The sequence below is a fragment of the Alexandromys fortis genome, unplaced genomic scaffold (assembly GCF_014885135.2).
Source record: "Alexandromys fortis isolate MF-2015 unplaced genomic scaffold, M_Fortis_MF-2015_v1.1 scaffold_5, whole genome shotgun sequence".
Classification (NCBI taxonomy): domain Eukaryota; kingdom Metazoa; phylum Chordata; class Mammalia; order Rodentia; family Cricetidae; genus Alexandromys; species Alexandromys fortis.
Genome location: NW_026067924.1, coordinates 1,810,763 through 1,825,181, shown reverse-complemented (window position 1 = coordinate 1,825,181; position 14,419 = coordinate 1,810,763). Strand labels below are relative to the sequence as shown.

The 14,419-nt window shown below is 44.6% G+C and overlaps 1 protein-coding gene across 1 annotated transcript in view; it reads right to left on the bottom strand.

Annotated features, from left to right (window-relative positions):
* Nucleotides 1–13,211, bottom strand: part of Nedd9 (neural precursor cell expressed, developmentally down-regulated 9) — a 50,306-nt gene extending 37,095 nt beyond the window's left edge. The window contains exon 1 of the mRNA XM_050142267.1: nt 13,044–13,211. Within this exon, the coding sequence (XP_049998224.1) occupies nt 13,044–13,055 (12 nt within the window). The 5' untranslated portion in view covers nt 13,056–13,211. The remainder of the gene's footprint in view (nt 1–13,043) is intronic.
* Between the last annotated feature and the right edge of the window lie 1,208 nt (nt 13,212–14,419).

Genomic DNA, 14,419 nt, shown 5'->3' with positions numbered 1-14,419 from the left:
CCCCCCCCCCCCCCCCCCCCGCTCCCAACGTTAGCCCAGGTCTCTAGCGGACTCCAGCACACGCACGCACACATGCATGCATGCAGAAGTACCCAGAGACCAGATCCTGAGAAACAGACCCACTAGAGGAAATGGCCTTCATCAAGGAAATCAGTTCTTAAAGGAAGCTGCCTAGAGAAGAACATGGCCAAGGTCAGCCTCAGGGCATACTGGCCAAGAGAAAGACTCATGCTTGATTTTGTTTCTACTGACAAAAATCAGCTCTGCTCAGAGACTAGTTCTGCCATTTTGGTTACATTTACCCTCTTGGCTCTCATGGCACCTTTGATGTGGTGTGTGTGTGTGTGTGTTGGGAGGATACTTAGTCCTTCTCCCATAAAAGCAGTCATAGTCTCAAAGCATGGCTACTTATAAGTATCAAGAATTTGATTCTTGGGAGCTTGGCTCACACTCTTTTCTTCTACATGAAAATCTGGAACACTAACGGATTTTAAATTTGAAACTTCTAGATGTTATTAATAGGAGACAGGACACCTCCGGATATAGGAGCTAGAAGATACAGTATACTGTGATAGGGGATATTGTAGTAATAGGGTGTGGTGCCCCCCCCCCCCCCCCCCCCCCCCGTCCCACCGCCCGGCTAGTTTACGCCCAAAATAATCACATGGAAACTGTATTCATTTAAACACTGTCTGGCCCATCATTTCTAGCCTCATATCGGCTAACTCTCACATCTTGCTTAACCCATTTCTAATAATCTGTGTAGCACCACGAGGTGGTGGCTTACGGGGAAGATTCTAACCTACGTCCATCTTGGGCCGGAGCTTCATGGCATCGGCCTGACTCTGCTTTCTTTCTCTCAGAATTCTGTTCTGTCTACTCCACCTATCTAAATACTGCCCTATCAAAAAGCCAAGGCAGTTTCTTTATTAACCAATGAAAGTAACACAGAGACAGATGACCCTCCTCCAGCATCTGAGTAACTGTTCATTGCCTTCTGCTCACCTCCACTGGTGACTGGAAACAGCCCCCAGGAAGGCAGCAGCAGGCTCCAGCTAGGTCCTTGGAACGCTGGTCAAGCTCCCAAGTACTGGTCCGGCCTGTGGACCACCAGTGAGCTTCAGTTTCTGGAAACTGCTTTTATTAAGCCCCAAGGCTTCTGCAAATAACTCAGAGCCTCTGTGAATAGTCTCACCAGCCACTTCCGTCCCAGCGTTGTGATCTAGAGTGACAATTCGATTCTGTTTTATGCATTTCTTGCGGAGAGAAGCTTTAGTACATGATATTAGATACTTGGCTCCAACAGGCATCCTTTGACAAGGCGGAGGATAACATTAATATTCCCTGTGTATAGCACTGTGTGTGTTTGTGTATGTGTTTGTGTGTGTGTGTGTGTGTGTGTGTGTGTGTGTGTGTGTGGTGTGCCCATAAGGCTCCCAGGCATACGAATCTGTGCACTGGCCTTGTCCTATTTGATGAGTGGTCTGTAACTGGTGTTCTTTTGATGATTTATAGTCCAAAGTGATGGCTCTGCTTAAAAGAGGTGAGGACATCTAACACTTTAACGTTCAATAAAAGGGTCCCAGAAAGAAATTTCAGCCTCCCAGGATTTGTGCTACATGATTTGGGCAGCATACGTAGGACATCGGAGCATTTCTTATGATGCTGGGTCCACTTCTTCCCTGCATCTGAATGGCTATCATAAATTTTCCTGTGATATGAGATTGGTGGAGGGAAGACAAGATAGCATAGAGCGTAAACGCACTGGGCCAAGCAAGACCAGCAACTAGAGCTCCATCCCTAGAAGCCGCAGTGGAAGCAGAGAGCCCACTCCTGACAGTTGTCCTCTGACCTGCACATGCGTGCTCTACACACATACACACACATACTAAAGAATTTTAAAGCTAGAATTTTAAAGAATTCATTTTAGAAAATAGAAGACATAGGCCGGCACCTGTTTCCATGCAAACCGTGAGCAGAGCAGAAACCTTTTCTCTGCATAAGAAACATCCCGTAAGGGCAGGTAGGTAGATACACTAGTATGTGTGTGACTTCAGAATGTCTAAACTCATGATGGAAGATGAATTTGACTGCAAGAAAAAGGAATTAGATTTTTTTCTTAAGGACGATAATATTGTTACCTCTGTGTCTATCATATTATATCATATCATAGCAATCTACCAATCAGTCATCCTTAAGAGTTCAATTTTCTACTTGCCCGCAGCCTATGAGCTATGCTTAAGTGGTACCAAGGATCTTAACGAAGATGAGCACACATAGGTTCCTCTACGTTTTTAACATTGTCTTTGTTTCACAGCCCAGAAGTTCATAGATTAGATTAACGGCAGAGCCTGAGATCACAACTGGTTATCTCTCTGTCTAGTGTTCTTCCCCCACCACTAGGATGTCTCTCCTGAGACTCTGCTCCACCTAGGAATTTAGTGATGCTGCTGTTAAGCCTTGGGATTTCTATACATTTGTCCCAAGTTGCCTGGTTTTGCTAGTTTTCCATATAGCGTATTGGCAAAGGATCAAAACCATGGGGCAAGCGTGAACTCTTTGTAGGTTCCTGTCCCTAGATAAATCTTACAGGCGCCATATAATGACGAAGTCTTGACACCCACTCACCCAAAAGATAGGTTTTATTAACAATAAAACAACCTTTTGGATTCCAGCCAGCATTACAATGTTGGCACTGGATCATATCTGACTGCCTGTCTAGACAAATCCCCTAACATTCAGGGCAGGAGAAATAAGAATGAAGTTAAACAGGAGTACGAGAGTCCAATCCATTCGATTATAATGTATTTCCAAAAAATGATATCATTTCTTCAAAACCAAAAACACACAGCTGTAACATCTATAAAGTGTTTGAAAGTATGAAAAGGTTCTGTTTTTACATTCTCATGTATTTATCTTCCTAGACCAAAGTCTGAATGCGAGGTTATAATTAAATACATTAACTCAAATATACCACCATCCTTGTCAGAAACCATTCGATGAACTGTGACGTCACCCTTTGCTGGGACTCTCGCACAAGTTACTTGAAAGGGGGTTGGGGAATACCTCAGTTTCTATATTGCTTGCCTTGCAAGCATGAGGACCTGAATTCAATCCCCAGAACCCATGTGAAGAAACACCAGACACAATGGTACCTATTTGTACTGAAGAAGTAAAGGTCCCTGGAGCTTGCTGGCCAGTCAGTCTAGCCTAACTAGTGAGCTCTAGGGTATGAGAGACCCTGACTCAAAAAAGCAGGGTTGATGATACATAAAGGAACAGGACACCTGATGTGAACCTCTAGCCTCTGCATGCAGGTACACACCCACATGACTACGAAACCCGTCCCCCAAAGTCACTTGATCTGGGTTTGTTTCCTTGCTGCTATTATCTACTTATCCTGTGAGCTCTTCAAAGAGTTTTAAAGTTTGGATCCACACCCTTGGCTAAGAGGGGTGTACACTCATACACCATTAGCATTGCCACCTAGCAGTGGTCACAAAGCTGTTTTGGAAGCTATGGTATCTCAGCTCGTTACGTTACAGAGAACACACAGCGTTCTCTACTGCTGAAGTCTAGGCGCATAGGGCAAGATTCCATGCATACTCAGGGAGGGATTCGGAAAGCCTTGGGAGAAATGGTTGTCTTAGAGATGGTGTGGAGGTTTCACACTTGGCCTGAGGGAGATCTTACGCTTCTAAGTATTCTGTAGTCTTCCCATGAACCAATAGGGGCTCATCCTAGAGGAGGAAGTTAGTTTGGGGTTAAGGTCTGTTACAGTAAGTCATCACTAAATGTGGCCAACACTTCCAGGAGTGGAATTCTGTACTTCCATCTCACAAAACCAAAGAGGCTGTGATTTTTAAGCAGAAGGAAGCAATTAAAAGAGGATGGTAGCTTAGGGTCGAAGAGATCTTGTCCAGCCAGTGGACATTTGATGTTTGAAGACAGTTTTTGGTTGTAACAGTGTGTGTATACTATTGGAATCTAGTCCTGGGGTGTTGCTGGGTGCACAGACCAGCCCTCCACTGGCTAGAGAAATGGCTGCTAAACTTCCCTGGGAAAGTCTAGTCTCTATTCTTGTACTTAAAAATAATGGCAATCACCTCTGTTTCCCCATCTGCGAAGTCAGGAAAAGAAACAAGTTCTTCTTGGAAGTATTATGAGAGTTCATGGAATTGCAGATGCCAAACGCTCCGAGTCCTCCAGGAGAAAGAGACTCTAGGAGGTGGGAGCAGTTACCGGCATACTGTGCTGAGCTCAGGGAATCGTGTCTTAACCATATTCGTCCTCGCCCCAAAAGAAAAACTCCTCCAGGAAAGGAACCCAGACCAGAAATGATCTCATCGTGATTATATCTGCCACACCAAAGGCAGGCACAGCTCACCGAAGGAAATTCCTCCCCTTCAGCCATGAACTAAGTTGCATCTGTAATTAAGATCTTAATAAGGAGGGTGGGAGGATGGTTACAGATGCTGCAGGCTACAAGGCAAGGAGCTACCTGACCAGGTTGAAAGCAGGAACAATTGAAATACAATCCCCCACTCAGGTGTGCCAAACAAGCCCACATTTCAAACTGAGCTTGCTTTCATTTCCAAAGAGGCCGATCCCTATATGAAGATATAAAAGAGAACCTTATTATTTATGACTAAATGTGACTATGACTGTCTATGAAGAGCCCAGCCAAATTCCCTTTACAAATGCTCATATACTTTCCTGCAAAATGCTGCCATGGCAGGAATGGGACAACTGATTGATCTCTGGAGCAGCTCGTGTTGACCATCTGTTTCTGAACTTTTCCATGGCAGGCCTCAGTTTCAAATATCCTTCTCATTGTCAGACAATATGTCCCAGTCTTTGGTTTGTGAAATGTGGATACATCCACGAAAACCACACAAACACACACACACACACACACACACACACACACAACAAAGAATAGCCTTGGAACTACATTTCTTGCTAAGGGATCTTTATCTTGGTTAAATTAAGAATTCAAGAGAAAAATGTGTACTGGTAAGAATCTGTGATTGAGAAAAATGAATGTCCTTTGATAGATATTACAGCCTTGAATGAAGGAGAGGGGTATGTCCCTGGGGCCTCTGCATCTCTGGGATATTGTCTAGGAGTCTGCATCACAGTGGATGGAGCCAGGAGGAAAAGGCTCTTGGTCTTTCTGTTGTTTTGGTCCCCATGTCGCATTTTCATATCACTTTGAACTTGGTGAGGAGTGGGACTGAGAACCATAGCCCAACATTGAGGTTCTAGCCCAGGAAGCTGGGGCCTCAGGATTCTGCTGTCTGTGTTAGTCCCCGGGTCACTTTCCTGTCAAGCTCTGAGCTGTGTTACAAGTGACAGGAACAGGAACAGAATTGGCAGATGGCCAACATTAAAGACAGAGATCTCGACAACGGTCGAGTGTGCACAAATCCGTGTGCCTGTCCATTCCAGTGTGAAGGTTTTGTATATTACTGCTGATTTTAGGAGGTGGTGGTCTTGGAGGGTAGAGAAGCCCAGATCCATCTTTATCAGAAGGGAGCAGAGTTATGAGAACAAAGAAACCTCAATGAGTTCCAGCCGAATTGCCTATGGGATGCTAAGTTAAGTCAAACACAATACATCACCAACTAGTACCAGTGAGCTTACCGTTACAATACAGAAGCCACCAAAAGACTTCTGCCTAACAAAAAGAGATGAGGACAAATATGTAGGGCATGTCACACTGTTGGAGCACATAGCACTTCAACAAGAGGGGAGGAGACATGGCTCCAATCTGAGTGTGCCGTGTGTTTTCATTGCTGCAACTTTCCACCGAGTACCACAGATGAACCTCGTCCCTTCACTGCTCCCCATGAGAATACATAAAGAATTAAAATTGATTTGATTTCAAAGGGAGCCATCAAGTATTTCTGTGTTTGACAGGGCTTGTATGTTTACACATTCATGGTTGTTCCATCCTTATTTCTGGTGAGCACACATGTCAGCATTTCATACAGGAACTTTTGGGACGGGGGTAACATCTTGCACCTTTACTGTGACACACTGGAAATACCAGCTGGAATTCAAATTTGCAACACCAAGATCTGCCAACAAACATGACACCTTCCAAACTGGCCCCAGCTTTGGAGCATACATAGAATTTAGTGGATATGGTAAAGTCCAAGCAAATGAATAAAACATTCCAGTAGCAATTCTGTAAGTATGTAGTTGTTCATTGGATGCATGCACGTGTGTGTGCCAGTGCATGTGTGCACAGACGGCAACAGCAGGCGTCTCCCTCAATTGCTCCCCACAGTGGTTTTGAGACCTATTCGTCTCACTTGCCTGGCCAACGAAACTACAGGGGTCTTCTTGTGTCTGCCTCTCTAGCACAGGGATCGTAGGCTTTTGACAGGGATCAAACTCTGCACAGCAAGTCCTTTACCAACTGAGCCATCTCCCCAGCTCTTCCACTGACAATCTTAATATATTCATTATCGGATGTCCCCAAGCCCCGCCTCAGCCACGGCAAACTGATGTCACATACCATCAGTACCAGCACTCTCCGGAGTACTCATTCCCTTGTCCCTAGATGATATGCCTCACTCAAGTTACCCAGATCACATAGTCTATTAAAAGCACCCTCTCAAAGATTCAGCCTTTCCAGTTAGGGGTGAAAAAGGTCTCTGACACGATCACTAATCTTACAATGGAGATCCTTCAGGAAGAGTCCTGGCAGCCGGCTGCAGCTCCCTGGCATGCAGAGTCCTCATTAGCCAGTAAGAACTACCGCAGGGAGATGACTGGAATGTTAAAAGTAAATAAGATGGAGGGGGTGTTGTTGACGAAGTCTAAACAGGGCTTTGGGGATTTTTGTCTTCTTTCCATGCCCGGGCTTTTTGCAATCAGTTATTGCCTAGGAAACCAGCAGTTCTGGCATTTTAAGTTGGAAATATTGTATTTGTTCCCAAGGGCCCCGCTGCGTTTGTCTTGGCAGAGAGGCTTGGTAATTAAGTCTATACGTTTCTGAGGATAGTGCTGCGGTCCTGGGGGGCTAGCATTCCAAAGGAATCTGTCCACTCCTTTCTAACCCTAAGATGTTTTAAAAATAGGTACCTCTTACGATGTTACACTGACATCACTGGGTCTGCAGTTGATCACGAATGAGTTAATCCTGAACGTCCCACATCACCCCCAACTGACTTTCCATGGATTGCATCTGTTTAAATGGATGGCTTTCTGTTTTCCTCACAGCCTTTGTTAAGGGTAAATAGTCTCTCCTACCCCCGGTGTGGTATGTGTATATGTATATGTGGTAAACATGTGTGCATGCGGGAAATAAATGTATGCACTGTGGCTGACAGAAGACACTGGCTATCCTGCTCTGTGATTCTCTGTCTCATTCCTCCAGAAAGGGTCTCTTGTTGAACTTGGATCTCACCATTATAAAACTAGGCTACTTGGCAGCAAGTCCAAGCCATCTTTCTGTGGTCATTCCCCCCTCCCCCCGGCAATACAATAGCGCCAGGGTTATAGGCATGAGCAGCAGCAACAGGGTTTGTTTTTATACCGTGCTGGGGATTTGAACTTGGGTCTTCATGCTTGTACAGTGAGTACTTTTTTCTACTGAGCCATCTCCTGTTCCAAGAGGAAACAAATGTAGAGAAGACTTCTTAAATCTTTTACAGTATAAGGTTAATGTATCTGTGTCTGTTTAGGTTTACATCTCTCTCCATGGTCATGGGCCCTGATGGTACCTCATCCGTGATGAAGTTATCATCATATTCCATCACTACTCATAGATTTGTGTGTGTATCTATCTATCTATATATATATCTTTATCTACCCATATAAAATCATATATCAAAAATTACATAAATCACCATTAGTTATCAAATGGCTACTATGTTCTAGAAACCAACGACTTTCATATATTATATTCTTGCTACTACCTAGTAAGACAAAGGTTTAAAGTAGTTGCCAAAAACAGTCAGAAAAAAAGCGAAAGTGGGATTTGAAACATGAACACGTCTATGTCATACAGAAAAAAGGCTGTTGGCATAGGTGTTTTCTGTATCTCAGCATCGGACTACAATATTTGCCAAGTACCCACTAGGAGAAAGTCCTGTAATTTCAGGAATTCCAAGTTTGTCAGTAACAACGAAGAAACCAAACCTAGGAGTCATTGGCACGTGGGGGGCTGTGTGCTGTAGGCATGCTTCGGGGTCCCTGGACCCAGGGGTCTGCATTCCGACCATGTACACTCTTGCTGTGGAATACTCAGTGAGGCTCAACCATCTTAACTTAGTAATTGGGATTTGGACATGATCTTGCCGTGAAACCCACCCCAACCTTTCAATATCTAGCCAGTACATACACTATAAGAAGAGCTGGGGCCAGCCAGCATTCATTGTCTACTCTCTGTATGCCAGGGTCTAGGATAGGAACTTTATACATTGGCTTAGACTTCACAGTAATAGTACAAAGCAGTGAATATCAAATTTGCAGCTAACCTGAAAGCTCTGGGAGTTTAATTTGCCCAAGACCATAGGGCCTTGAGTCCCGAGGAATGGAAATGTCTTCCCCCACAAGCCATCTTGTTCCTCTTACAAGAGTAGACAAAGCCAAGTCCCTACCTGTTCAAGACTGACAGAGCCTACATTACACTTTCAACAAGGGTTTGTCTGTCAGTATGCCCTTACATACCAGGAAAAGATGGGCCTCTTGCATTCAATGAGACTTCCCTAAAACTGGAGTCCACCACAGGTATCGTTTAGATAGTGGTTTGATTAGATGGGGTTAATAAGTAAGGCAGTGTTAACAGCATAGGGCAGAGGTGAAAAACGTAAGAGATTAGAGGAGACAAAGGTTTGGACGTTGATTGCTTTATGGAGCGGAGAGATGAGGAGACTTTACCAGTGGGAAGTGACTGGCTACTCAAGTCACATAGACTTGGTGTCGCATGCCCATGAAAGGAGTAAGAACCACCACAGGGAGTCCAAGGAACAGCCAACATGGGGGCAGAGGCTGCACACTAGACTGTTATGACCATGTAGGTAGCTGGGTGGGAGGAGCCCCACAGGATCTGATACTAGAGACATATAAGAAAAGGTAAGCTAGGTATTGCCGTAAAGGCACAAAGGGGAGAGAGAATCTGCCAAGGCTTTGAAAGGCATCGAGGCAGGATTTTGTCTAGCTTTGTTTTATTTTGTCAGAGACTGGGGGCAGAGGACATGGGAAGGCACTTGCTAGGTTCTGAGCATGAGAGTAGCGTGTGGTCCAACAAGAAGAGGATGCTGGAGGGATTTAGAGTGTGTTGCTCAACGTGTTAAACTTGCTATTATCAGGACACCTGCATTTTGACAAAGCCTCATCTCTGTGTATGGAAGACCTTTAGCTCTGAAATGGGTTTGCTAAATAAATATAAGACCATAAATAATGAAGCTACTTTTTTTTTTTTTAAAACAACTTTCGGGGGCTTTTCAATCCACAGACAATATGCAGCATTTTAAAAGCAGGTGGGTATGGACGTGATCCTAAACTGGAATTGAACACAACAATTAATCAAAAAAGATTTTAGAGCTGTAACATCAAAGCACGAAGAGAATTGATATTTCTGTATGTTACAAATAGCCATATTGACTAAATCAATTTCTCTAACTTTTCCCTTAAAACAAAAGTAAAAAGCTTTTCATTATATGCTTCTCTTTTCCTTGAACGACTTTGCCCCCATTCAGCTGGACCACAGTAATCTGAATTCAAGACTGTAGGTATTTTTAACTGTATTGCCATACTTCACCGTACTTTATTTTTTTAAGTCAAAACACTTAAGAGTGACCTTTTCTTCTATAATGACTAGAAAATAGATTAGATTTTGACTAAAGTAGACACTTAAGAGTTATGAAATTTGACGAAGCCACAAAAGCTGCTCAGCCACGGGAACTCCCTCACAAGCTGTACTTGCTGAACATCTTCCAGGCCTGGGCATGAAGTGGATAGGACCTCATTCCTGGCCCCTACTACGTGGGCAGGGCCCTCAGGGCTTCTGTTAAAAACAGAGACTGGAACTGGTCCCTGAGCTTCAGGACAAAGGGCAACACCTACCAGCCACCTCCAGACCCTTGAACAAGCAAGCCAAGGCCACGAGAAACATATGATATACATTAAAGGGATTTCTATAGAACCTTTTGTTATTGTCATTGTCTTTGAGACAATGTCTCACTATGTACCCCTAAGTATCCTGGAACTCATAGGGATCCACCTGCCTTTGCCCCCTGAAGTCCTGGGATTAAAGGGGTGCTCTATCACGCCTGGCTTCTTTAAGTAGAATCTTAACAGAGGAAACCCTCACAGCTACCAATCACCCAGGCAGACTCTTCTAAGAGAAAAGGAACATTAAACACCTATGACAGGCTTCACATGAACAAATAAAAACATAAGTGAAATAAAAGCAGGCTCGATGTATGCTAAGCAGGCAGATTTGCCTAGAGCAACAGCTTGCATCCTGTAGCCCTCATAATTGTAAATAATTGCTAGCTGCCTGGAGCTGTGGATTTTAAGGACAAAATAAGTGGAACTTGATTGTTCCCTGGTTAGGGACTCTAAAGTAGCTAAACAAGACCATCCAGTTAACAACAGGAGGCAAAAAGGAAAGAAAAAGAAAAAAGAAACCTTTTGAAAGGAAAAAGAAAGCTTTTGACTCTGACACGCATCTTACAATGATCCATTTTTAAGTCCATGCTGGATTTATAGTTGATGGCGCAACATAGTGTTTAAGAGATAATTCCAGACTCCTGGTTTTACAATCTAATAATTATCTGGTTTTACTACTTAAGTAGCTCAAATTCAACAAATAAATGCCAACTTTGTATTTCACTTTGTAGAGTTACCACTGGAAAAAAAGGAAAAGAAGACTATCCCGAGGGAACACTTGGGATGAAAGAGTTCTGAACTTTCTGGAACCAGAACATACCAGTCAGAGGGATGGCTGTTTCAGGGAGCTGCAGATGATTTTTGTTTGAGTTGTTTTTTTTTTTCTAATAATCATCAGTATTAAATTGAGGTCCTTTCTAATCATGTGCTCATGAGCTGGTGGTACTGGAAAAATCACTTGGCCTCTGTGGGCCACAATTACTACCTCTGGAAACAAGTGTGTGTGCCTTAGCGCTTTAGAGAGATCTCAGTATGGCCGTCTGTCTCTCCTCTCCTCAGCATGCCCCTATTTAGCATCTCCTACACATCATGACTAATTCTCTCCTGAAGGAAAGTTGCCTTTTATTAGCTAATAGTCTTCACGACAGGAGGAAAGCGGCTCATTTCTGCCCTGGCCAACACCGGGTGCCTATGTGTCATTTGTGTACTTGGGGAGCTCAGCCTTTTTGCTGGTGGAGTTTCCTATGACAACAATAATAATAGCACTAACAACCACCGCCATGTTATTTCTATTGCTTGGCACTGTGTTCAACTCTGGGTAGACCCGTCCAAGTGGGAGGCTTTCCCCAGTTGCAGTTTCTCACCCGCAGTGGGCATCACCCGTCCCCATGACATTTCTTTCTGTAAAGAGCAGAGCTAAACATGATGAGGTCACTGAATCAAGGTGACTTTAGACTTCGTCACTTTCTTGACTGCAGCGCTCATAGCTCACATCGACCATTTCATGTTCCAGGAACAGCCAGAGGAAACCCTTTCCCTTTTCTCTACAATACAGTCCTGATTCAACAGCGGGGAGAAAAGGAAAGAATTCCAGGAGAAATATTATGTAGTCCCAACCAGTTATGTGAACAAGGAGACAGCGATGGGGAGGAACACTTCCAAAAAGGATTCTGTTCCTGCCAGGTAGGAAGCTGCATCTCCCGCTGAACACTGGAGCCACCCTTTCTTCTGCTTCTCCCCACTGATGCCCCCAAACGGAGAGCTGATAGTGGAGTGATAATGGATACCTGTGTTGTCTCCAGATTGCTGGAATTTCCCCAACAGCCATTACCCATGCTTTACAATAAAGACTGGGCATTTCGGTTCACAGTTTTCAAACAGGATTTACAGACACTGGACACAAGATCTTGATGTTAAGCTGTGGCTTTTAGCTACAGCGAGTGTTTACAGCCTTCTATCCAAAAGGAAGGGTCAGAAGCTACCTGCCTCAGAGGGAAGCAAAGTTAGCCCCTTCCAAGTCAGTTAAAAGGATCTGTTAAGCCACTTCACCAAAATGAACTCTTATAATAGCACTGTCCTTTGAAAGTAGAGGCCTATTCATCATTAAAAAAAAAAAAAAAAGGCATGGCTAAGTCATTGCGATCTGCTACTGGGCCAAATCCCTTGGAAACCGCCTCCTTAGACGGGATGTGCTGAGCAAGTCATAATCATTTTGCCAAGAGTAACCCCAGAAACCGTGGTGCAAAATGCAATGGAAACTAATGCTGCCAAGATATGAGCACGACATTCTGTAAGCGTCAGGGAAAAGAAGCCAGCCGGAGCCTTCATACTTTCAGACCCGTTTAAAGCCCAATACAGTGTTACCCAGAAATGACTAACACTCATTTATTCATAAAGCCAAACTATATAAGGATGCGGGGATTCTCCATCATCAGCCCTATCATAGTTCCTGGATTCTTTGCTTCTACCGAAGAAAGTGCCTAGAGCAGACAGTTTCCCAGATCAAGTATTTAAGGCAAACTCTGAAAACGTGCTTTTAGAGTCCATTAAAGACTCAGTAGTTCTGATTCCTCTTATTCCCAGGTCGGCTCTGGTCAGGCAGAGACCTGCGACTTGCCTGCTGGGATGCTAGTTAGACACCTCTAATCTCCAGAAGCCGCCTGGTCCCGCCTCTATGCTAACTTTTCTCCACAGCCTTCCGCTACTCAGGGCAGCTTTCAGAGCCCTGTACTAGCAGATCTAAAAGCGCAAGTCTGCTTGCGGATCAACCCCAGAGCACCATGGAAACGAGATCAGACGCAGCTCAGCGAGACCAGACACACGAGGGATCCCCGCACGGTTGTCACGGTGGGAAACCCGCAGGCACGGCTGTCCCCAGCTTCCCAGGAGACGTGTACAAAAGGCGCTCTTACCTTATACTTCATCGCGGCGGTGGTCTGGTCGGATGAGCCCTGGTCCTATCCTAGTCACTCAGTGAAGCACTGCAGTGCCCGCCCCTCCATTGAGCACAGGGCTGGATGGAAAGGAGAACCTTCGCCTCCCGCGCTCTGCGGAGCCTCTGAGCTCACAGCTCGTCCGAGACCTGCAGATCACGGCCCTCATTAAGTACTTCGCCGCCATTGGCTGGTGCGGGGGAAGGTACTGCCTCCACCCCGCCCACCTCTAACTTCTAAAAGGCTCCGACAAAGAGCGTGTAATATGATCATTTCTTTTCACGTTATCAAAAGGGCAGAGGAGAAAACAGAAAGCGAGGAGGCGGCCCAAACCACCCCGCGAAAGAAATAAAAAATTAAAGAAGAAAGAAATAGAAACCAGACAAAGGAGACACGTTCCTTTTGAGATTAACCGAAAATTTTAAAGAGTCCGAATTCACAAAGCAGTCTTGACGATCTCGCTTCCTGTGACCTAGCAACTAGTTCATACACCCATTTCATTTTAAAGCCATTCACCTCACAATGTCTACATGAAACGAGCGGAGAAAACAAAAGGTTTTCTGTCTCCAGACCCCCCCCCCACCTTTTTTTTTAAACTAACCACCCCTGCTGATAACTCTCTCTGTGTCTCTTTCTTTTTCCCTTCCCTTTTCTGTGGCCATTTTTTCTTTCTTTCTTCCTTTCTTCTTTCTGTGTCCAAAGTACTTTGCAAAGTCAGCCTGCTAGGAGCTGGAAAACATTTCTCCTCGGTGAAAAGGAACTCACAAACACAAGGTTTTCCAGGACTATCTCACTAGGACCTCAGAGAGAGGAGTGTCAGACACATTAAGAGCCCTTGGCAGTCTTTGATGAGGATAAAGGTTGGATGGGAACCCATGAGGGTCCTATAGAACATGCGCTATAGATCACCCCTCTTTGTCCAGCACTCTGCCCTTTGCTGGCATTGCCAGGTCGGGTTTTGAACACTGAGGCTTTTTCCTGCTGACCTCTCTCCCCAGAATGACCGATTAACCCACTCACACTTACTACCCAGGGAGAGGAACCCTACTGTTTAATAAGCCTGGTTAAAAACTGAACAGATTCTCCCTGACAATGCATGGAATATGATTTGTGTAGCTGTTCCATTTTGAGATTTGTCTAGAGAAAGAGAATCACTCAGGAGAGGACAGAAGTTCCTTTTCCTTGGGCCTCAGGACTTGGAGCTTTCAATGACTATCCCCTAGTTGGGATGCAGTCCAGCCAGACTGCTCGACTCGGATGGAAAAATCAGCTCTTAACTTTTTTTTTTCCTGACTAAGCTGGACCAGAATTCATTTTGCCTCCCACCTCCCTCTCTAAATTCCCAATGGATTAAA